This window comes from Pseudoliparis swirei, chromosome 1 (assembly GCF_029220125.1).
Source record: "Pseudoliparis swirei isolate HS2019 ecotype Mariana Trench chromosome 1, NWPU_hadal_v1, whole genome shotgun sequence".
Classification (NCBI taxonomy): Eukaryota; Metazoa; Chordata; class Actinopteri; order Perciformes; family Liparidae; genus Pseudoliparis; species Pseudoliparis swirei.
The window spans coordinates 4,206,524-4,230,460 of record NC_079388.1 but is presented as its reverse complement, the minus strand read 5'-3'; the positions used below and the strand labels follow the sequence as shown (position 1 = coordinate 4,230,460).

At 45.5% G+C, this 23,937-nt stretch overlaps 1 protein-coding gene across 4 annotated transcripts in view; it reads left to right on the top strand.

Moving 5' to 3' along the window:
* atp9b (ATPase phospholipid transporting 9B) overlaps positions 1 to 23,937 on the top strand; it is a 44,657-nt gene that overhangs the window by 6,461 nt on the left and 14,259 nt on the right. For all 4 annotated transcript variants that reach the window (XR_008833026.1, XM_056424908.1, XM_056424782.1 and 1 more), the window contains exons 3-15: positions 1,207 to 1,357; positions 2,548 to 2,661; positions 3,213 to 3,321; positions 3,900 to 3,958; positions 5,563 to 5,614; positions 8,450 to 8,544; positions 10,727 to 10,807; positions 12,295 to 12,370; positions 14,547 to 14,623; positions 17,663 to 17,823; positions 18,101 to 18,243; positions 20,416 to 20,528; positions 23,070 to 23,324. Coding sequence is in view for 3 of the 4 variants with exons in the window: in XM_056424908.1 (XP_056280883.1) it covers positions 1,207 to 1,357; positions 2,548 to 2,661; positions 3,213 to 3,321; positions 3,900 to 3,958; positions 5,563 to 5,614; positions 8,450 to 8,544; positions 10,727 to 10,807; positions 12,295 to 12,370; positions 14,547 to 14,623; positions 17,663 to 17,823; positions 18,101 to 18,243; positions 20,416 to 20,528; positions 23,070 to 23,324 (1,486 nt within the window). In the remaining variant the exon portion in view is untranslated. The remainder of the gene's footprint in view (positions 1 to 1,206; positions 1,358 to 2,547; positions 2,662 to 3,212; positions 3,322 to 3,899; positions 3,959 to 5,562; positions 5,615 to 8,449; positions 8,545 to 10,726; positions 10,808 to 12,294; positions 12,371 to 14,546; positions 14,624 to 17,662; positions 17,824 to 18,100; positions 18,244 to 20,415; positions 20,529 to 23,069; positions 23,325 to 23,937) is intronic.

The window sequence follows — 23,937 nt, the reverse complement described above, 5'->3', positions numbered from 1 at the left end:
ATAATGTTTTCCAGTGAAACCTTTTTTCATTTTAAATTTCGATGACATTTTTTATTTCTTTAGGTCCCATGAATAGTTTATTTTGCTTCACCTTCCCTACTTTTAATTATGTCATCAGGTGACAGCTACACTGAAAAAAACACTACCTGAAGACTTCAGGCTGTGTTTTATTCACTCGGTGAGCGTGTGGGACAAAAACTGAGACGATTGGTCCATTTAGGGGATGAGTTGATGAAATGCCAAAAGGTTTCCCAGCTTCTGGCTGTCACAGCTTCCTGCTTTTCTTTGTCTTTGTCGTGGTGCTGCGAGGCCCATTTGTTCACCTCGGGGACTCGAGCACGAGCAGAATCATTCGTGTTCATATGCGTCACTCACGCAAGTTGAGGGACTCCGAGTCTAGACCAACAACATCAACCGCGGTCCAAATAACATCCCAATGCATGTAAAACTAGAACGGGCTCTCGGTAGAGAGCATACCTTCGCATATCACAAGATTGGGCATTGAATTATGAACATTTTGGCATTAGTTGCATGCCAATTGGATAGAAATTGACCGTGCTATGGTAAAAAGAAGATTTGACCTTTTCACGACCTTGACCTTTGACCCGATCGATCCCAAAATCTAATCAATTGGTCCCCGGATAATAACCAATCATCTCACCAAATTTCATGCGATTCGGTTTAATATTTTTTTAGTTATGCGAGTAACACGCATACAAATAAATAAATACACGGTGATCAAAACATAACCTTTTCGCATTTTCAATGCGAAGGTAACAACCAAAAGGCCTCCCGAGTGCATTGAGTTCACTACAGCGGTACTGAACCCCAAACAAACCCATTTAAATGTGATTTCTTAGCAATAAACATATCAAAAGCAATTTAAATATCCCCCTACATGAGGATTTAGTGACTGGCGTTTGCATGGATCGCAGCGGCGCTAAGCTAACGTTGTAGCTGCTCCACCGAAACTCTGTGTGTGTGTGTACACAGAACGAGACACTTAAAGTTGTCGCCAAAGCTTTTGTTGAATTCTATTTATTTTCGTAACGTGTCTGGACTTGTTCCATCAATCCAGAACGTAACCGGCGGATTAATTGAAGATTCGGCCGCATGGCTAACCGCTCGTTTAGCTCCGTGCCGATGCATCTGGCAGCGTGTGGTCGGCGCCGTGTTTCCACTGACTCGGCGACGTCTTCCCCTCAGCTGCTGCGGCTGCCTCGCCCGGGTCTGCCGGAGGAAGAAGGAGCTGAAGGCCCGGACGGTGTGGCTCGGCTGCCCGGAGAAATGCGAGGAGAAGTTCCCCAGAAACGCCATCAAAAACCAGAAGTACAACATCTTCACCTTTGTGCCTGGGGTGAGTCGGACTACGAAACTTTTAATTAAAGAATAAAGTCACTAAACATGCCGTCAAAGCCCAAATAATACAGTCCCGTGTTCCGCAGCTCAGAGAGTAAGAACAATACTCACGAACATCTTTTCCTTCAGTACTCCTAGCTAACGAACTTTTTGCAAAGTCATGTAACGATATGTACATCTACTTCCGGTCTCCCCGGAAGAACTTCAAAATAAAAGGACCCAAAACATACAAAGTCACTTATAAAATTAAGTCACCACATTAACACAACCTTTTCAGAGTCCTTTAAATTAAAAATAAAATAAAATTAATAAATATATAATATAATAATAATAAAATTACAATTAAATATTAAATATAAAATTTTAAATTAAACAGCCATAACTGTGGCTTTTATTTTTAATCTAAGTTCCCGCCGTTCTTCCCCTTTACAGTCCCCTCAGCGGCACGCCGTCCCTTCCAGTTGAAATGTGTCTCACGCTAACGGCGTGTGTCGCAGCGGGCGCCGCTTCTAATTGTTAACTGTTCTCATTCAGATTGAGGGTTCACCCCGTCGGGGACCTTACAGATCCATCACACCTACTTATTAGGAAATGGTTCCGTGATGAAGAGGAGCCGCCTTTAGACCCCGGGCCATGAAATGTCAACTGTCTGTCAGAGACGCAGATTTTCTCAACACGCCGGCTCTGTTTTCCGTCCCGCCGCCATGAATTATTAAACACACGCAAATTGAGTTCGGCAGTGGCCGTTTTTTTTTCTTCTTCTCCCCTAAAGGTCACGGGGGTTCATTAACCGCAGAGCGCCATCCATTGATCGCGTCGCCTCAGATAATCTGTGAGGAGATGCGAGGCTCTCATTATTGCAAACATTATTCAACATGTGACCTTAGCTGAATGGAAGAGGAAGGGGTCCGCGTTGATGGATGGCCCATTAGCAAAGAGCCCTCGCCACGTCGCAGCTAGCGCCGCTTCCAGGAAGTTGTCCGGTTCTCCTCCGCCATTCATCATCGCGGTTATCTGTTTATTCTGCAAAGCTCACGCGCCAACTGTACCAGGTCCTCGTGGGCTTCCATTAGGTTAATGTAAAGTTAACGGCATTAAGTCATTACACCAATGGAGCGGCGTGCAGTGACTCCACCCCGTCCTCTTTCGTCTTCCTCGCCAACATGTCCGCCGTCTTCTGCTCCCCAGGTTCTCTACCAGCAGTTCAAGTTCTTCCTCAATCTCTACTTCCTGGTGGTGGCCTGCTCACAGTTTGTGCCGTCTCTGAAAATCGGATACTTGTACACGTACTGGGCGCCGCTGGTAAAAATTAACTAAAAAAAAAAAAAAACTGAAGTGATAAGTTGATTTAATTGATTTGTGAATTGCCAATTTTTTGCTTTTCTGCTCGTCGTTTGTCAATGAAAATATGTCAATTATTTCTAGTTTTTTTTAATGTATCTATTTAATATCTTTGGGTTTTGTTTTAAGGACGTCCCCTTGGGCTCTGAGTGAATCAACATTCTTGACACTTTGTTGGCTAAACAAATAGATATTTCTACACTCTAACTCACTTTGACACAATATACGACTTTAGAAAGTCAGAGAATATTAAAGTTTTTATCTCAGGATTTCCTTGTAGATGCAATTCTAGTTTTCTCTCCATAATTCTTCTTTTTTTTTTTTTACCTTTAAATTCTTCGGCTTCGACCTGAGAATTTACTCTTTTTTTTGTTTGTTCTGGTAATCTTTTTACTTAAAGTTAATAAATTGAACCATGCGTCTGTGTCAAATTAGGCTTCCTATGTTAATGTCTTCTTGTCTCATAGAAGCTTTCTAAGTGATCATTGTGTGTGTGTGTGTGTGTCCCTCAGGGCTTCGTGTTAACCGTGACGATGGTGCGGGAGGCCGTGGACGAAGTGCGTCGGTACCAACGCGACAAAGAGATGAACTCTCAACTCTACAGCAAGCTCACAGTGCAAGGTGAGCGAGAGACGTCGTGACTGAGGCTCCTCTGACCTCAGGGGACGGCGCTCCACTCGACCCACACGCGTAACACAACTCTCGCTGCATCGATTCCCTCCTCTCTCGGTTCCTCCACGCCGTATGACCTGAGCTCTTCTTGTTGAATGTGTGGTGAGACCCTCCCCCGTGTGGTGAGACCCTCCCCCGTGGTGTCTGTGACCATGGCCTCGCTCTCTCTCTCCACGTGCTCCCGCGCATAGACGTCTATTGTGGTCGCGCCCAGTAAAGGAGGAGACGGTGGATATTGAGGCGATATATAATCGAGAGTGACCCTGTGTGCCGTTGTTGTCGCCCCGAGATGAAAACAGAGGGGTGTTACATTCTCATGCTGTGGGGGTAATCGATCCCTAAGAAGGGGGGGAGAGAGAGAGAGAGAGAGAGAACTGTGGTTTTCAGAGGCGGCGTCATTTTCAAGTGCCCGAAATCAATACCAATATTTAATTTCATAGCCGTTTAAAAATTCATAGCATATCTCAAACGACTCTGATGTGAAGCTGCTGTCATTCAACCGGCCTCTTCTTCTTTCCCCTTTTTAGGAAAAACTCAAGTGAAGAGTTCAGACATCCAAGTCGGGGACCTGATCATCGTTGAGAAGGTAACCCCAGGGTCCCTTAGAGCTATCAGAAGCATCAGTTTAGAAGAAGAATATACACTTTTATTAATCCCCAAGGGGAAATTAGTTCTCTGCATTTAACCCATCCTTAGTTATTAAGGAGCAGGGCGCGTGAAGCGCCGGGAAAGGGGGGGGGTTCAGTGCCTGCTCAAGAGACTTGCAGACAATGGGGAGGGGAGGGAGGGACACCCACAACCTTATTGGTGTTGCAGACTGCCCCCTACCCCACTGAGCTAAAGCCGCCCCAAAGCAGTTTCCTGAGACAATAATACTCTCCCAAATACTCTCCCAAATACTTGATTACGGGTGAATAGCAGAGCTTTGGTTTGCTGAGCTGCAGCTTTAGATGGTAGTTTGGCCTCCTGTCGTTCCACACTTCTGAAACTTGGAGTTCCTCCTCTTCAGTCGTCATTATCTGTCAGTATTCAGTTGTGAACAACGAGGTACTTTCATTGCATGCATCACAGGTAAAAAAATAAATAAACATTATTTGTCGCATACATGACATTCAAATAGCATTTTAAACATAGCATATTCATTCAATTAAGCATCGTAACAAATGTCTGCCCTGCTAAAAGTAGCAGCTTCAGCGTTTAGTGTTTCCTTTGGCTTCGTTGTAAGTGAAGATAATAGCTGGCGTGTCTGTATACGTGTGTATGTGTGTGCACTGCCTATGAAGTAGTTGTTGCAATAGCTTATTGTTCTGCAGTTTAGGTTTTTGATGACAGTAGTGTCATAACCAATGAGTCTTTAGCCTTGTTGTTACACGGTTATATTCAAAGAGAAAGTGTTTCCAGAGCGTTCTGCTTGAGAACTGCTTTAAACTTTAGACTAATAAGACTAATAAAGGAATATCTAATCTAATCTAATCTAAATTTAAACATCCGTTTGCATCACTGGTGGTAGAGTCGTCGTGACTGACTGCAGCTCGTTCTATGATCAGTTATGTGGCACAAAAAAAGCGAATGAGGGAATTACTCCGCCAGCTTCTCAGGTTTCAGTACATTTAAAGGGACAGTTGACCCCAGAATATATTATTTTCTTTCACCCGTTATGCTTTTATTGATCTAGATATCATACATTGTAGCATAGTTAAGAGGAAAACATTTATTTCTTTATTTTGGGGGTGCGGAACGGATTTCTCCTTCTCTAATATTTACATTTTTGTGAAAGTTTTCCGATTTTCTTCTCGCATTGTTTAAAATCTGTGTTTTTCTGCATCACTTCACATTCTCTCCACCTCCACAAGGAAAACGGTGATTTTGGAAAGCTGACTTCAAAACGTGATTTGAGGCAAAGTGTTGATCACAGTTCAGCTTGATAACCCGATAAAGCTCCTTTACGCCATAAAGCTCCGCTCGCATGTTCGCCGTGTGGTTCTTCGGTTTCAGCTCGGCCAACGTGAAATGTAGCCGCCGCTAAATGTCCATTACTGTGTGACTTTAAAAAACGGTTTCTGCTTCAGCCTCTGGTCAAGGTATTGACCTTGTTTAATTATTCAGGGAGATTCATGTGGCTCCGGTGCCGCTGCTCAGCCACACGGCCGCATTCACACGCCTGTCGCTCTGTTTTTCCTTTTTCCGTAGAACCAAAGGATTCCTGCAGACATGATATTCCTGAGAACATCGGAGAAAAATGGTGAGCAGCCGCAGTGCCGGAAAGACGTGTTATATTTACTATATCGCTATTTGAAATGTCCCCACTGTGGGACGAATAAAGGTATATCATATCATATATATATATCATATATTCTACCACACAGGAAGTGCTGGTCTTCAGTAGGGATGGCTATCGTTTGGGTTTATTCCGATACTGGTGCTAAACCGTTACTTTTAAAACGATACCGATGCCTGAACCGATACTTTAAAAAAAAATTAAGCAGAAAACGACGATTGACAATGACGACATTAAAAAGTCTTCGGCCGTATTCCCTGTAAAAGCCGTTCTCATGGAGCACTAAAATAAAACGGATATCAGACTGTCATGCTCGTAGCTCGTAGCTTGTAGCTTGTAGCTAGCTTAAACATGGTTATAATGGCTAATTTATTATTTGTGGGCCTACTTTTATGAATGTAAGACTTGCAATCAACGTTACGGTCCTACTCTGAGTTCAGGCTGCTCGTCGTCATCGGTCTCCCCATCGCGCCCAGCCTGACGCTGATGTCGGGACAGTCAAACACGGCGCACGCCTCCGCTTTCAAAATCTAATATGATAGGCTATCGTAACCTGCTGACAGGGCGGAGTCACCAGAGAAGTTCAAAATAATAGTTATTTTCAAATTCAATCCATATTGGCACCGCTTTTCGGTACCCAGCCCTCGCCATCAGTCGGTCATCGATGAAACGAAGCGTTTAAAACACCAAAGTCACACAATGACACCAACTAATCAACCGAGGCCGCGGCACACCGGCAGTATCCACGTTCTGTCACTTTAAATGTTTCCTCAATGGAGCCCGGTGGCTTCGAAGAGAGGCGACGGCTTCAGGTTCCTCTTCGAGAAGGCCTCTGTAAATATAGCGCACATTTAAACTGATATTGATTAGATTATCCGTGAGGAGGCGTGGATCTGTTTTCTGCTGCGGTGCATTGCTCTGCTCCTCGTTATGAAACAACACATGTAATATACAAAAAGTATTTTAAAAAATCCAAACTCCTCCTTTTTTATTTCAAAAAACATTGATGGATTCATCGCAATTAATAGTAATGCATAATTAAAATGCCTTAAACAGACAGAATTCCTTCCGCCTGAACTTTTTATGCCTCGCGGCACTTTAACCGACAGTCTGGAGATGAGAAATGTGGCGTTCCCCCCCGCCCACGCACTCCGACATCATCTCCACGGAGGCCCGTGATTCATATGATTTATGTCCCATTCTCCGGTGACCGATGATGCAAATTCCAATTAATCAATGAGGTGCGTCAGGTCCCGGCTCCTTTCTGAGGCAATGTTCTGAGGACTTCATTTCCATCCATCTTTGATGTGTCAATATGCTTGGCAGGGAGTTGTTGATGTCTTAATGCCACACACACACACACACACACACACACACACACCTTTTATCTTTCACAGATTCTGTCTTCCTCACACACACCTCAGCGTTGCGATGCGAGTGCCACCGCAGCCGAGGGAAGGCATGAATCTTCCTCCCGGTGTTGATGTTTCCCATCATAGTTCACCCTCCAGGGAGGCTGTACAGCCGCCCTCTGCCCCTCCGTCAGAGAGCTGCTCTCATCCATCACTTTCCTCTGTAATAATACCTCGGATCAATACGGGTCGCGCTCGCCGGACGCTCGCCGGACCTCGCGGCGGCCACAGCGGCCCCGGAGCGCGGTGCTGCTGGCGCTCGGCCGCGCTGGTTTATTAGAGTAACGTCAGTTTTACGAGCCCGATGTGTTGTGCTGTGTCATTGTGCGCTCTATTTAACACGCACGCACTCGTCTCTCCATCCGGCCCGACGTCTGTTGGTGGTGGATTGATGAAACCTTCAGGACCTTCTGGGTTCTCAACAGTGTCGACCTTTACCACTTGATGAACAGTGTGTGTGAAGCCACCGGTGTGGCGTCGGAACAAACCTCCAGTCCTCTGATTTAAAGTGAGAGTTCAAACTGTAGAGGACGAAAACATCGAGTCCCTTTTTAACAAATGAAAAGATCTGGAGCTGCAAACTTCTCTTCACTCGTCTGACCGCCATCTTACCGGAGCTCATGTTGGACAACCACCGAGGCAATGCACTGACTCCTCTTCTGCTTGTTCTTGTTCTTCTTGTTCTTGTGCTTCTTGTGCTTCTTCTTGTTCTTGTTCTTCTTGTGCTTCTTCTTGTTCCTGTTCTTCTTGTTCTTGTTCTTCTTGTGCTTCTTCTTGTTCTTGTGCTTCTTCTTGTTCTTGTTCTTCTTGTGCTTCTTCTTGTTCTTGTTCTTGTTCTTCTTGTGCTTGTTCTTGTGCTAGTGCTTTTTCTTCTTGTGCTTCTTCTTGTGCTTTTTCTTCTTCTTGTTCTTGTGCTTCTTCTTGTTCTTCTTGGGCTTCATCTTCTTCTTCTTGTACTTCTTCTGCTTCTTCTCCTTTTTCTCCTCCTTATTATTGTGCTTCTTTTTCTTCTTCTACTTGTTGTTGTTCTACTATTAGGCTGCGTGTGTAACATTTACTCCTCCGCTGCATTCCCAGCAGCCCATGAGGCGTGGTGCCGGTCGGGGCTGGTGTGGCAGCTCCACTCAGACGTCCCTCTGACCTCTGACCTCTGTACTGACCCGTTTGATCCGAGTGGCTCGTTGATCTCCGGTTAGGTGACTGGCCTCCGCTGCGTGATGTCCAGCTGCGTATCTCTAACACTTTATTATATTTCCCTCCAATAAACCCACATTTAAATGAGCGGACTGGCGGTTTGTTGTTGTTGTTGTTGTCATGTAATTGCAGCATGTGGCCAACACACCCTTCCACATCTTGATGGCATTTCTCCCCTTTTCTTCTTCTTCAGGTTCATGTTTCATCAGAACCGACCAGCTGGATGGGGAAACGGACTGGAAGCTGAAGGTCGCCGTCATCTGCACGCAGCGGCTCCCCGCCGTGGGGGTAGGGACGCCGACCGGCACCGCACAACCCGCGTTCTGTTATTACCGTCGCATTGAAAATGCGGAAGGTTATGTTTTGATCGCCGTGTATTTATTTATTTGTATGCGTGTTCCTCGCATAACTCAAAAAGTATTAAACTGAATCGCATGAAATTTAGTGGGATGATTGGTTATTATCCGGGGACCATTTGATTAGATTTTGGGATTGATCGGGTCAAAGGTCAAGGTCAACGTCATGAAAAGGTCAAAATCTTCTTTTTACCATAGCACGGTCAATTTTTATCCAATTGGCATGCAACTAATGCCAAAATGTTCATAATTCAATGCCCAATCTTGTGATATGCGAAGGTATGCGCTCTACCGAGTGCCCGTTCTAGTTATCACATGAAGTCGCCTGTGATGGAAACCTCACAGATCCACTCACCTTCTGTGAGGAGGCCGATCAGTTTGGTGCGATGGTTCTCGGGCAGATTGTTTCACAGTCTTCTTCTAAAAGGCAAATACACGTTTTAGTTTCCCCATGGTCTCTCTGAGCGTCCTTCAGGAGCGTTTCATTATTGCTTCAGTGGCTTTCAGCCCTATTTCTCACATTTTTGTGTCTTTTAAGGGAATATTTTATGACACCAGTCCAGTATTGAGTGAGAGCTGCAAACTGGCTGCAGCTCCTCACCGCCATGGACAGGCCTCTGGTCGTTGTCACAACATGAATGATTTATCGTCTCGCTGAGGGACACCTCGTATTCGGGGGAAAAAATAATCTCATCCACATTGTCAGAACCGTCTAAATATTCGACCGTAAATCGTCTCTTTCTGTACGGCCGTCGCATCGAACGCTCCGACTGTCCCCCACGTTTCCGCCGCTGGCGTCCAGACGCGAGACGTGCCGCTGAACGAGAGAGAGTCGGACACGCAAAGCACCGGGCCGGACCGAGCGGCCGCTCCGTTGCATGTGACGACATCGAAGTCGCCCGTAGGAGCCGCTAGTCGAGTCTGGGTCTTATACGAGTGTGGAGCAGAGCTCAGGTTGACCACATGTGGCAGGTAGTTCATACATGGGGCACAGGTGCAACTGACACGGGTAATGATGCGTGGGTGACGGGGAGAACGCACTTTCTTTAACGCAAGCGACACACACACAGCTGAATTAAACGGGAGCCTCAACCAGAGACACACACGGCATCTCAGGATCAAAGAACACGATCTCCTCCCGCGCCGAGGACAGAGGTCCGTCACGACGTCGCCCAAACCACCGACGACTTGAGAGCACCGACACGCTCGGAGGGGAGTGAGATCGTTCCTCTCACGAAATAATTCGGGTCTCTCTGGACGCCGCCGCCGCGCCTCTGGACGATGCCGGAGCAACTGGACTCTCCACCGGGGCGGCTCAGTGAAGTCATCTCCCCGGCTCGCCTCTTAACCGCGCTGCCCGTGTTCTCACCAGGAGAACACGATCTGAGCACGACGGAGGGCGGCCTGAATAATTTATTATTTACATTCAATGAAGAGTTCCACTCGGGGCTCAAAAGAGAAGAAAGTCGCCGGTGAGCGTCTGACGGTTCAGTCTTTACTTCTGAGTCTTCGGTTCTGCTTTTCAAGATGATATTTAAACTGCTTCCTGGTCATTTCTGTTCAGCTGCGGCCACAAATAAATATCCAAATATTTATTCTCGAATAAAAGAGTGCAGTACCATTTAGCACCAGAAGGGAGAAAATGTTGTATATTAATATCTGAAGGTCCACTTGACTTCTTGTTGAAGACCATGAGATGTTCCCGAAGTGAACTGCAACTATATTGATTATTTGATTAGTTTGAGCCATTTAAAAGAAAACAAATAGTCAAAAGTCTGATTCCAGCTTCCTAAATATGAACATGTTCTGGCTCCTTTGCTTCCTCTGTTACAGTAAACTGAACATATCTTGAGTTGTGGACACAACGGGACGTTTGAAGACGGCATCTTTTATCTTTTAGGAAACACTGATAGACACTTTTCACCTTATTTCTTCTATCCTGACATTTAACGGACCAAACGGAGACAAATATTTATCTAAATAATCGTAAGTTGCGGTCTTACTTAGACGGGACGAAGGGAAAATGTTTGTCGCTCCGACCGGAACAGAATCCCCAGCGCTGGTGACGGATGAGATGAGTCTGATGTGTGTTCTGTCATGCCTCCATGTCTCAGGACTTGTTCTCCATCAGCGCCCAGGTCTACGCCCAGAGGCCTCAGCTGGACATCCACAGCTTCGAGGGGAACTTCACACGGGTACAGTAACGCTCCCACAACCCGATAAACACACACACACACACTATCACTGTAGCTACTGGACCTGTGTGTGTGTGTGTGTGGTCGCCCTGTCGCTATCTCAGGCGGCCATTCCTCTTCCATCCCTGGCAGGTTCTCTCCATCCATCCTGCCTGTTGCTCGGTGAATTTGTTCTTCTTCTCTTTTTTTTCCGTCCTATTTTTTTATTAATAGCAGATTAGCGCAGCCCCCACGGAGAGCCGAGCGCCGGGACAAAGGGAGTCTTTGTGGCCCGTCTTCACTCTTGGCCACACACCAGGCTTAGTGAGCGAGCACTTCCTCCGCTCATTCATCCTCCGCGGCCTTCCTTTGCATAGCGTGTGCTTTTAGTCCGAGCAGGATGGGGGAAGAGGAGGAGGAGGAGGAGAAGAAAAAGAAAAAAAGAGGGTTCCCACAGACCCCGCAGCAAGTGAACTCACCTATTTATGAGTTTTTTTTCTTCTTCCCCCCCCCCCCCCCCTTGAGATGGATATGGTGGGTTTTATTTCCGCAGTCTTTATGGAGACGGGACCCCTCCGCAATGTCAGCGCGGTCCAGAGCGCCGCAACCGTATTTTTCACGCACCTCTTCCCACGTCCGAGTGGATTGACAGGATGTGGCTGCTTGGGTATCATAATTATCATATCGGGGAGGCAATGTGAGACGGAACTGGAGCCTCGACTCTTGCTCTCCTGACTCTGGCCAGCTCTCCAGCGTTCGTCTTTATTTAAGAGAGAGGGGTCAAACACAGGAGGTGGGGGGGTGAAACAAGAGGCTCTCCGGGGACTTTTTATCACTGAAATCTCATCTAGGTGTACTCTATGCTGTTTTTTCTTTTTTAAAGGAGCCTCCATCGCCATGCCAGTGCGAGAGTATTGATAAAGGGAGCACTGTATTGCTGCACTGTGTGAACATGAATGTCACGAGGAGCCGGTGGCTCAATTCTAGACGGCCGACATTTTTATTTTCCGGCACAATGTGGTTTGCCTTGAAAACGAAGAATACAAATGGCAAAAAAAAGATCCGTGGAAGATGCGATTTTAGTGCTTTTATGTGAAATGTGGTTTTTCAAAACCAACAACTACGGTATCATCACACAGCTGAATGCATCGGTGCATTTAAAAGCAGCTTGACCGTAAGACTTCTGTTTCTTAACGTGAGCCAAGGTTGGAAATATTTTACCACTTTTATAATAAATATAATATTGTAATTGTGAAAGTCGAAATCTGTCGGCTTCTGTTTTTCTTTTCTTTTTAATCCACATCAAAGGCTTTTTTACTGTCTCAAAGCTCAATGTATTTTCTAATTTCTGAATACAATGACATTTCTTGAAGCAGGCGTCGCTCCTCCGCCCCTCTTCTGTGTTTCACTGAGTGACCTTTCTAAGACAAACTTGTTTACTCGTTAATTTGAGGTGAAACATGTCGTACGAGCATAAACAAACCCGTCTTCTCGTCTTCCCCCTGCAGGAAGACGCGGACCCGCAGGTGGTCGAGAGTCTGAGCATCGAGAACACGCTGTGGGCCAGCACCGTCGTGGCATCCGGTAAGCGAACGATGACGACTCGGATCGCACGTTTCTTATCTCGAAATTTAGATTGAGAGATTCCCTGCAGCCGCAGTGCGTGTTAATAATAATAATAATTCAAACTTATATAGCGCTTGTGTTGGTTTCTCAATAACATTTTATTTATGACCTTATTTATTATTTATTTATTTATGACTCATTGAATCTACCGAACATACCGTGTTTGTCAGGAGGTCCTTTCAAAATCTTTTAGACAACATTAAAGCTACTACGACTACGAAGTTTTGTGTTGAGTTTGGCGTACCCTGTGGACGAAGTCGGTACTGCTACCGAGCGTCGGAGTCTCGGCAGTCGACCACGTAGTTTTATAATATATATTTAATTAAAAAAAGACCTTAAAGTGCATTAAATGGAGAGAAAAAAGGAAGAAAAAATAGATCACAAAAACATTTCATGTAGAAACCACCGAGTCCCGCCTCTCTAATTCAAGTCATTCTGGGACCATTACTGGCAGCCACAAAGAGTCGGGGTGCTGGGAGCGTATGTAACCTCACCGACCCCGGTTCAAGTCTAGACAGCCCCCCCCCCACACACACACACACACACAGCAGGCTGAACATGGATCACAGGAGACACATTTCTATTCACATGAACCAGCCGATGGCTCTAAACCCTCTTCCCTCCTCGTCATCGTGCCCGATGAGTCACGTGATCCCGTCAGAGTCGTGGCGTTGGGTTTGATACGGCGCGGTGAAGGCGTTGAGGTAATCCTCCCTCGATTCCCCACAGCAGCGCCGTGTCAGCTGAGAGCGCTGGTGACGCTCGCGGCGACGGCCACAGCATTGATCTGCGGTGTCGCTCTGCCCTCTGGCCTGACCTTGACCAGGAGAACACACACACACACACACACACACACACTAGAAAGCCTGACTTGGACCCCTTACATCATCTCTGCTCGGGAATGTCATTGTCCTCCAGAAGCCTCCTTAACAGACTCTTCACAGCATTCCGGGCACTTGAGTCGGTCATTTCCCTCTTTCCCTCTCTCCCTCTCTCCCTCTCTTCCCCTCTCCCTCTTTCCCTCTCTTCCTCTCCTCCTCTTTCCCCATTTCCCTCTCTCCCTCTCTTTCCTCTCCTCTTCTCCTCCTCTCTTCCTCTCCTCTTTTATTCTCTTCCCTCTCCTCTCTTCCTCTCCTCCTCTCTTCCCTCTCCTCCTCTCTCCTCTCTTCCCTCTTCCCTCTCCCCTCTCTTCCCTCTCTTCCCGCTCCTCCTCTCTTCCCTCTTCCCTCTTCCCTCCTCCTCTCCCCCTCTCTTCCTCTCCTCCTCTATTATTCTCTTTCCCTCTCCTCCTCTCCCCCTCTCTTCCCTCTCCTCCTCTATTCCCTCTCTTCCCTCTCCTCCTCTCTTCCTCTCTTCAGGCCCCTGTGCAGCTGTGACCAGAGCATTGGTTGTTTCAGATTGAAGCTCCAGAACATTCGTCTCACACTCGTGTTTCTGAATGTAGAAGTCAACGAGAGCAATTTATCACCTTTGTCCTCACGACTCGTCTCTTCCTCTTCTTCTCTCTCTGCCTGCTCTCTTTCCATCTTCTTCTTACTCTCTTCTACCTGGTCTCTTTCCATAGTCCTCTTCCTCACTCTCTACATGTTCTCTTTCTATCTTCCTCTTCCTCTCTCTACATGTTCTCTTTCTATCTTCCTCTTCCTCTCTCTAACTGGTCTCTTTCATCTTACTCTTCCTCTCTCTCTACATGGTCTCTTTACACCTTCCTCTCTCTCTGCCTGCTCTGCTCTTTCCTCATTTATGTTTTTTATTTATTTTTTATAGTTTGGGGATTCCAGGAGGTGTATTTCGTTTATTTTATTTTATTGCCTCTTCCCCATTAAGCTCATTTAATATTAATGACCCATTAATCCTGTGTAATAAGGCCACCGTAATGAATTGGCAAATAAAGATGGCAGCGTATTGATCGGGCTTTATGAGCTGAAGGCCCCGAGACTCTGAGCATATTAAAATGCTGTCGGATGGCTTGAGTGGCAACGAGACGAAACGGCCTCAGCTCGGCCTTATTGTGTTTCCTTTCATGCAGTTTATCTTGCTCCACCAAGGTGTGTGTGTGTGTGTGTGTGTGTGTGGGGGGGGGGGGGGTGCAGTTAATGAGCAGCATTACTTTCCTTGTCTCTGTCCTTGGCAGGCACGGTGATCGGGGTGGTGATCTACACCGGCAAGGAGACCAGAAGCGTACTGAACACGTCCAATGCCAAGAACAAGGTGAACACTTTGTTTTCAATGTCCTGATGGGTTTCAGGTTTTGGTCGCAGATGGATCACATTTAAGTTTTTTTTTTCTATCTTTATTTTAAATGATGTCCAAGATGACCTCTTCAAACCGCTTGTTTTTTCTATAACAGCCCAAAACCCCAACATATTCTATTATATCCTCCCATTCTACCACGTAAGACAAAGACCGGAAGTACATCTCATGGTTTTAGACAAAAATGAAAATTTTTCAAGTGACCGATTTCCACAGATTTTTGGGGGATAAATATTCAACATACATTTTTTTTAATGGCATTTTCCAAAGCAACGGCTTGTCAGGTGACCCCGGCATGAATACAGATGTTTTGTACGAGCTTCAGAGGGTGAGACACCTCACAACGTAAAGAGATCCTATATCTGCCTGATGGATCGCCTGGGTCATGGAATTCCTGCTCATGACGCCGCCTACTGTCCTGTTGAGACCTGCTCTCCTCCTCCCTCCCCATCTGCCTGATGGCCTGAGTCGAGTCTCATGGAATATGCCTACTATACTACTAACTATTCTCTGTCATATTCATTGAATGTATTTATTACTCTAAATCTGTCCTCTGTACACATTACACTCTATTGCATCTGTCCATCCATCTGTCCCCCTCCTCAGGATCCTCCCTCCTTTTCTTCCCTTTTCTTTTCTTTTTCCCCTGAAGAGTTTTTTTTTTTTTCTGTGTCCTGTTTTGTTTTGGGGCAGATGTCTGTATGTAGATTATTGTAAGCACAGGAGAAGATTTTGTAATTTGTGAAATTGGGCTATACAAATAAACTGAATTGAATTGAATCTGTTCCAAGCCCCTCCCCCCCTCCCGGCCTCTAATCACTAATCAATCATTGTGCCGAGGTGGTTGTCTAACCTTGACTTTCTAGATAAAGTTGGACCTGTCAATGCAAAAAGGTCAACGCCCCGGCTGCTAATTAACCAAAAGGGAAATTAACTAACCGAAGATTTAAATGACATTTTCGGTGAGAAAGTTAATCCCCCGGAATCCCCACCGAGTGTTTTTGTCCCCCGATTGGAGATTAATGAAAATCTGATTCCAAATATAAGATTTTATCTGGTAGATAGCGGAGCCGGGTGGACGCGGGTCGGCTGTGACTTTTCCTCACAAAGTTATCAGCTCCCCCCCCACTGCGGCACAGTTTTGACACCGTTGTCTTTTATTAGGAACGCTGATGTGGCTGGTCGAAAGCAGCGGTGTGGGGGGGGGGGCGGCCCACTGTTTTGTGTAAGCCCCCCGACAGTTGAGAGGAATTCAATATCTCAAGAAGATGATGTCAGAGGTGTCAATACGGCGGCTGGAGATCGGGGATGGAAAGTCGATGCGGCGCGTGGGCGAAGAGTCTCGGGGAACGTTTTGGCCTCATATAATCTGTTGTGACACCGGCCGGGGACGACGGCTGCTCCGGATCAATCTGACGGGGCCATGGATCGGCTCTTTGTGCGCCGGGCGCCGTGAGACGGACCTCTCCGGCAGAACGGTGTCACGTGACGAGAGGCGTCTGGTCAATAAGGAGCGTTTTGTTTGAAGTACATATCCAAGGAGCCAATATCGGGCTCTCTTCACACGTCTCTCAAAGTGTTTGAAAAATATATATATATATATATATACAAAAAATCAATTTGTGTTTATTTTCTTGACCTCCTGAACAACACCCGCTGACTGAAGTCCTGATATCCTTCGGCTTTGACTCGATGAATATTCATGCGTCGGCGGTTCCTCACCAGAAACACACCCGGGCCGATCGACTCCTTCCTTTCACTGTAATGGCTTCAGAGATGAATGGAGGAAAAGAAGAAAGAAGAAAACTTCTTTTTCCCCCCTTAAATCATTGATAGCATCTTTAGGTTGAGGTAATTGAGTCCTTTCCCCCTCCCCTCCACTGAATGAATAATGACTGCATCTGATCCCGGGCAAGGCTCGGAGAATTCCGACTCGCCATTGTTGAGGAGGGGATCCTTTGCTTTTCAGGCTCTGTGCTCCGTCTTAATTTTTACTCTATTTTAATCCACCTTAAACTCCCTATTTCTTTCTCAACCGCTCAAACATGAAGCATGTAGCGAGGCGGTGGGTATTGGGGGGGGGGGGGTATGGGTGCCCACCCACCCGCTCGCTGCCCTCACCCCTCTCTACAGCGCACCCTGCTACTGGGACTTTAACAGCAACTGATAAATCAGTCACACTGGTCTCCCAGCTCTCCCAGTCCTCAGGGGAATGGGCCTGGTGGGGGTTTGGGGCGGCGGAGGAATTCCGCTGCTTTTTTATATGCGCTTATCCCCCCCCCCCCCCCTGCCGCCCCCCTCCCTCCCCTCCCTTTCAGAGCCAGTTCCTTTTATTTGAGGGAGGAGAGATGTTATGTTCTGCTGTTTTTGTAAGCGTGGTGCGTCAGAAGAAAGCCCTCTGTGTACAGGGCTTCGCTGTGAGCGCTGCCAGAAAAGGGGAAGGGCACTTCTTTATTTGACATCTTTTTCCCACATGCTTCATTGGCTGGGAGATACACTCGAAAAATAAAGGACAACTCTGACCCCCCCCCCCCTCCCTTTTTTCTTTTTTTTCTTCCTCCAGAAAGCCATTTCAATATGGGAACTTTATCTTATTTATCTGAGACCCTTTGACCCTCGGTTGCATTCAAGGACAATACTTCAGCCAGACAATAATGCAGCTTGTGGTTTACCACCAATAAACTTATTTCGGCGGTACACATGGTTTGCATGATAAAAGCCGGCAGCTAAGAATGTCTTTCTTTCGGCTCTCTGTGTAGCATATTGTACGGCTTCGGGAGCAGATGGGAACGTTACAAAAAGTCTTGTGTCAGAAAAGGGAGCAGACGTTTACACGGAGTCTCCATTCGAATGATCTGATTCCTATTGAAGGAAAACATCCCCGTCCTCCAAGCACAGGAGTGTAACCTGGACCAAACCTAATAGTTGATTCCACGCTAACCTGATGAGAGGTCATTGGGCCTTGATGGTGTAACGTCTGACCTCTGGTCCCCACAGGTCGGCTTACTGGACCTGGAGCTGAACCGCCTCACCAAGGCCTTGTTCCTGGCCCAGGTGGTTCTGTCCATCGTCATGGTGGCGGTGCAGGGGTTCGTGGGTCCTTGGTTCCGCAACCTCTTCCGATTCGTCGTGCTTTTCTCTTACATCATCCCCATCAGGTACTTTTGTGATTCTTTAAAGATTTTGTTTGTTATTTTTGGAAACGCACCCAAATAAATACGTCCGTACGTCGCTTTCCCGAGCAGAACATTTTGGTCTGGAAGTATAAAAAAATAAACGCGTGAATTAGAATATATTCCACCCGTGCTTTGAAACCATAGCTCCCATCTTGGTTTCTTTAGTTCACTATTTGTGGTTGTTAAATATAACATGACCTCATGTTGTATAGTGTATTAGCTGTGAGATGCATGACAGCTGTGCTCTTCACATGTGTAGTCTGCGTGTGAACCTGGACATGGGGAAGTCGGCCTACGGCTGGATGATCATGAAGGACGAACACATCCCCGGGACGGTTGTGAGGACCAGCACCATCCCCGAAGAACTGGGCCGGCTGGTCTATCTGCTCACAGACAAGACGGGTAGGCGTCCGGTTACTCAATACATGTTACGTCTACTGGAGATTTTAAATGGTGCTTAAATTAAAAGCCAAACTCTTCAAGAGGGCGACTGGTTGACGACACGTTCTGATGGCAGAATGACGGTTTAAAGGTTTTTATATTCTGTAACTCGTAGACTCCGGCCTTACCACAAACTGTAGCACACAGACTTTAATTTAAGATGGACAATGCGTCTCCACGTCCTCCTACTGTACAAACAGGAAGCCAAAGGGATACAGGCTGTGCCGTCTTGTGCTGGTGACATCATTTGGAGCCAGAGGCGTATCAGTAGTGTTCAGAAAGCGGAGCAAGCAACTATGACCTCTCAATCCCTTGTTATGGCATCAAATAACTCATTAAAACCTAAGTTATCAGAACATTTAACATGTTGACGTACATCGGCTTGATAAGAACCTAAAATCACAAACATCTTAATTGTTTAAGTTTGGCCCGTGTCCCATCCGCTAACGTGTTCGGGGCGGGGCTTATTGCTCTACTGCAGCCGGCCACCAGGGGGCAGTCACTGTTTTAGAGCTGTAACGTCGGCCATCTTTGTTTACCTTTTTTCGGTAGCGCACAGGGTTCGTACGTTCATGGAAAACCTGGAAAAGTCATGGAATTTTAAAATGGTTATTTCCAGGCCTGGATAAGTCATGGAAAAAACTTAAATCATAAAAGTTTTGGAAAAGTCATGGAAATGTGTTATAATCACATGTTCATTTACGGCGAGTTTGAAATTATTAATACGTTTTTTTAAAGAAAGATGCTCAAAATTTTCATGTTTATACTGAGATTTCAGTTTGGTCATGGACATTTGGTTTAAAGTCATGGAAAAGTCCTGGAAATCCACTGGTCAACATGTGTAAGAACCCTGAGTGCACATTCTGTGTTATCACGCAAAAAACACGTGACCCCGTTTTTTTGAACACAATAACACTAAAAAAATCTGTTTTGTGATAATAGTGGAACCTAATTTATACAATGCATTAAAGAGAAGCACGAAAACAATAATATGTCGTAATGTCGATAAAATGCGAATTTCATCTAAATTAAAAAAACCTAATATTCATCATTTATTCACCTTTTTAAAATGAAGCCAAGCTCTTAATAGCAGTTGAACAATAAACTCTGAACACAATCTGATCCTAAACATTTCAATGTGGTGAGTTTAAGCCCCGAGGACCAAAAGTTTCACACAATGCTGTGAACCTGTGACGTTTACCCTCCCGCTTCATTTCACAATCACGGCCTGATTTACTCATAACAAATCGCTGCTCTTTGCTAACGCCAGCCGGTGTGCCGGAGTGATAAACTGGTGCTGTGGCCCCGACATGCTTCTTTGTCTTACCGCACTGATCTAGGTAGGAATACATTAGCCGTGGAGCCTATTCATCCAGGTTGATAGTTAAAGCACATGGAAAGAAGAACAAACAATCAATCCAATAGAATTGGTTAACCCCGTGGCCCTGATGTTTTTGGGAGGTAGATGCCCTCTAATCAGCTTTATGCTCTATCGGCACACATTCTGGCAACAGACATCCATTAAACGAGGCCACTGCCCTCGCTTTTTTTAACGTTTGTTTTTCATCCGCTCGGTCTTTTTTCGTATGCAGTGGTGTGTCTGTTGGTCAGAGAGGACATGCGGTCCATATTGGTAATGAGATTAGGTCAATGAGCAGGCAGTCGCACTCGCCTGCAGGCCCCATGATGCATTGGAGGCAGTCCTCTGGGGACAAATGGTGTGAGGGTGCACGCCTACTTTCAGAGATGTTGAGTAGCTTTGGATGTATTCTATGAAGCAGCGGCTCTGGGATTGAAATACCTCTGATGTCGTCTTTGTGCCAAGTTGCATAAAAACGCAGGTTGCCCTTACATTTTAATCCCAGGATTCCTTATAAAATAATGCATACATTCATCATAAGGATTTCATTTATGTGTTGCAAGAAGGTTTTTAATTAACATTTTCCTTTAAACTCTGAAGGGAGTCGCTCCACTCTGTTTGATGGACTGTGTGTAGGAATGGGATGGGACGTCCCCCGTCGGTTTGTGATGACTTTGAAGAGTTGGAAGTCGGTAGCGGAGGAGTGGCGTAAAGGTGATGTCATCTCTTTATGAGCGGTTGTAACCGTCTCAACGTGTCTTCTGTACATGCAGGCACTCTGACGCAGAACGAAATGGTGTTCAAGCGGCTGCACCTGGGAACCGTGTCCTACGGCACCGACACCATGGATGAGATACAGAACCACATAGTCCAGTCGTATGCACAGGTAAGATCAATTATTGACGTTCGATCCACTAATCCATCTCATATTTGGTTTCCTTTTGACTCTTTCAGTTGACCATGAACGCAACGAACATCCAGGACATCAACTTTCTCCTTTTTATTCCTTTTATCACTATGAAGCAATTCTCAATCAATATAAAATGATCCACAAGATCCTATGAAACACTGGATCAAGTGATCCGTTGTGTTTCAAGCCAAACGTGTCACTTTAGGATATTGAGGGGGCCGGACACATTGAAATGCATCGTTTTTGTTCTGCTTATCCACGCCTCTCCCTGTAGATCAGTTAAATCCATTTTAATATTTAGCTCAGGATCCGTTTTCCAGGAAAAGAAGCCCGTGTTGCTCATTCATCACGCGGCGTCCCCGAGCGACCGCACACACACTGTAAGCGAGTGTTTTCCTCGCCGCGCGGCTCAGATCTGGCCGACGCAGCCTCGACAGAACGATATTGTTCGTTCCCGGCCAGCTCCAAACAGCTGCTCGATACGGAAACCATCTGCCTCACTCCCGCATGTGTAATCTCAGCTAATGAAAAATGACTCGTCTTTTCAGAGCTGAGGCTGGGATGCCTCGGCACAGACAATTCTAATTTTTCAATTTTTTTACCATGTTGCTTTTTCTTTACTTGATCACAGGACGCTGTTCTTCTTTTAAACATTGTTCCATCCAGATTAGGGCAGCGACTAATAGTTAATGTCACTTTGTCCTTTTTATCAACAAAACGATTTACTGATAAATCTTGAAAAACGTCCGAAAAAATACTTTTTATTAAATGTACGATCACATATGACAAAGAAAAGCACCAACTCATATTTCCGGAGGCAGCAACCAGCGAATACTTAAAAAATAATAATATAATAGTTAATTAATTAATTAATAAAAAAAGTTCAGCTCCAATCCACATGAGGGCATTTTAACTCATCTGTCAGATCTCTAGGATTAATTAGAGTTTTGATAATAATTAGAGTTATGATAATGGTACACCAGAATATCGCAACCCCCTTCATGCATATGTTTTATATATACATAATGATACTTAAACATTAAGGTATTTAAAACATTGAGAACATTTTTAGTTATGTCCACTTTTTAGAATGTTGTTGGACTTGATTAACTCGTATAAAACTACCTAATCCAGTAATCTCATTAGCTGAGCTTGTCGTACACGTCTGATAGTCCTCCACTAACAACCCGAACATGGAGCTCAACACAACCCAATGATCTCTCCATTGATCTTCCGTCACTCTTGATGAAGGTTGTCATCTTTACTGTACTCCCCCTTTCCTTCATGGCAGAATGGAAGGTCAATAATAAGCCAACATGAAGCGCTTCAGTGGAGCCAAACGCAGCTGGGCTGTCTGCCCGCTCGCTAGTCATCGCCCACTTAAACTGATGGCTGATGTCAAAACGGCGGAACACATAAAACATCCTCAAATCAGATATGACACGATGGAGCCGGCGACACACCACTTATCCTCCGTGACGGCGAGTATCGGATCAGATCTAGTTCACTACGATCCACAGCTGATCGCCTGAAGAGATTTATAATGCATTTCATACGCGGCCTCTTCAACTTGGATGTATACTCATAGGACGTAAGGATGATTTATTGTCACCGTACAGTTGCAGCCCATTCGCTACACAAGAAGAACAACACAAAAAGACCATTTAATAAGTAGGCCGCTAATTTTATTCAGTTTTAGTTTGTAGTAATTTCTCTGGGTACCCTTTTGTAGTAATTTCTCTAGGTACTTTTTTGTAGTAATTTCTATGGGTACCTTTTTGAAGTAATTTCTCTGGGCATCTTTTTGAAGTAATTTCTCTGGGCATCTTTTTGAAGCCATTTCTCTGGGTACCTTTTTGTAGTAATCTCTCTGGGTACTTTTTTGTAGTAATTTCTCTACCTTTTTGAAGTAATTTCTCTGGGTACCTTTTTGTAGTAATCCCTCTGGGTACCTTTTTTTAGTAATTCCTCTGGGTACCTTTTTTTAGTAATTCCTCTGGGTACCTTTTTGTAGTAATTTCTCTGGGTACCTTTTTGTAGTAATCCCTCTGGGTACCTTTTTTTAGTAATTCCTCTGGGTACCTTTTTGTAGTAATTTCTCTGGGTACCTTTTTTTAGTAATTCCTCTGGGTACCTTTTTTTATTACGTTACATTTTATCTAGCTGATGCTTTTATCAAAAGCGACTTACAATCATGTTACATTCATACATAGCAGACACAGCTACAGCTGCAATTCAGGGTTAAGTGTCTTGCTCAAGGACACATCGACTAGGGTTGGGATTGAACCGCCAAACCCCTGATGGAAAGACAGACCTGCTGACCACTGACCCGCAGTCGCCCCAGAATGTAAAGACAATGAAAATGCACCGTCGGCCAACAGTTAGATGTTAACCGTTTGCTCCATCGGCTAAAGCTATCACTCAACTATATCCAGCTCAGACACGAGTCACACATAGATGCGACCGCCATGGCGTCATGTCGCTCCGTGGCTCACGTTGTGTTTCTCGTGACTCCAGGCGACCTCCCAGCCCTCCAAAGGCGGCGCCAGCGGCTCCACGCCGTCGCGGAAGACCCAGACGCCGGCGTGCCCGAAGGTCCGCAAGAGTGTCAGCAGCCGCATCCACGAGGCGGTGAAGGCCATCGCCTTGTGCCACAACGTCACGCCCGTCTACGAGTCGCACGCCATCGTGAACGGCGAGACGGAGTCCGCCGAAGCCGACCAGGACTTCAGCGACGAAAACCGCACCTACCAGGCCGCCAGCCCCGATGAGGTGAACATGAGATACACTTTGAGATTTATATATGTGTGTGTTTCAGAGGTTGCTCCTGAAGATGTGTTCCTTATTCTACTTTCAACTCATGATCAGCAGGTTGAAAGGTGTCCAAAAGGTCTAATTTAGTAATATTTCAAGCCATTTTCTTCCGCTTTGATTTAAAAGCACAAAGTTACTCTCTGAATGCTATTCTTCAGACCAGAGAAACGAACCATGACTAAACACGAAGCTCAACCTTTTGCAAGTCAACAGTTGTTACACGTTGACGAACGCTTCAACTGTCCAAGGCCTCGCTTCCACTTGTCTCACATGGGGATTAAACCCAGCTACGATTTCATACATGCTTTCCTCTCTGAAGAGGTGCTACCTAGCGTTTATATATATATATGTATATATATATATATACATATATATAGTGCTCTAATAGGGAACAATTTATCAATATAGATGATAGTTGAAAAACCGTGAAGACGGGCAAAGATTTTTGATCAGGAAAGGTTAGTCAGTATTTGTTTAAAGAGATGTTTAATGTGTATTGATGGGTAGTTAATCCCCCCCCCCCCGACACACATATACACACACACACACATTTCAGGAGAGTTGGCATGTT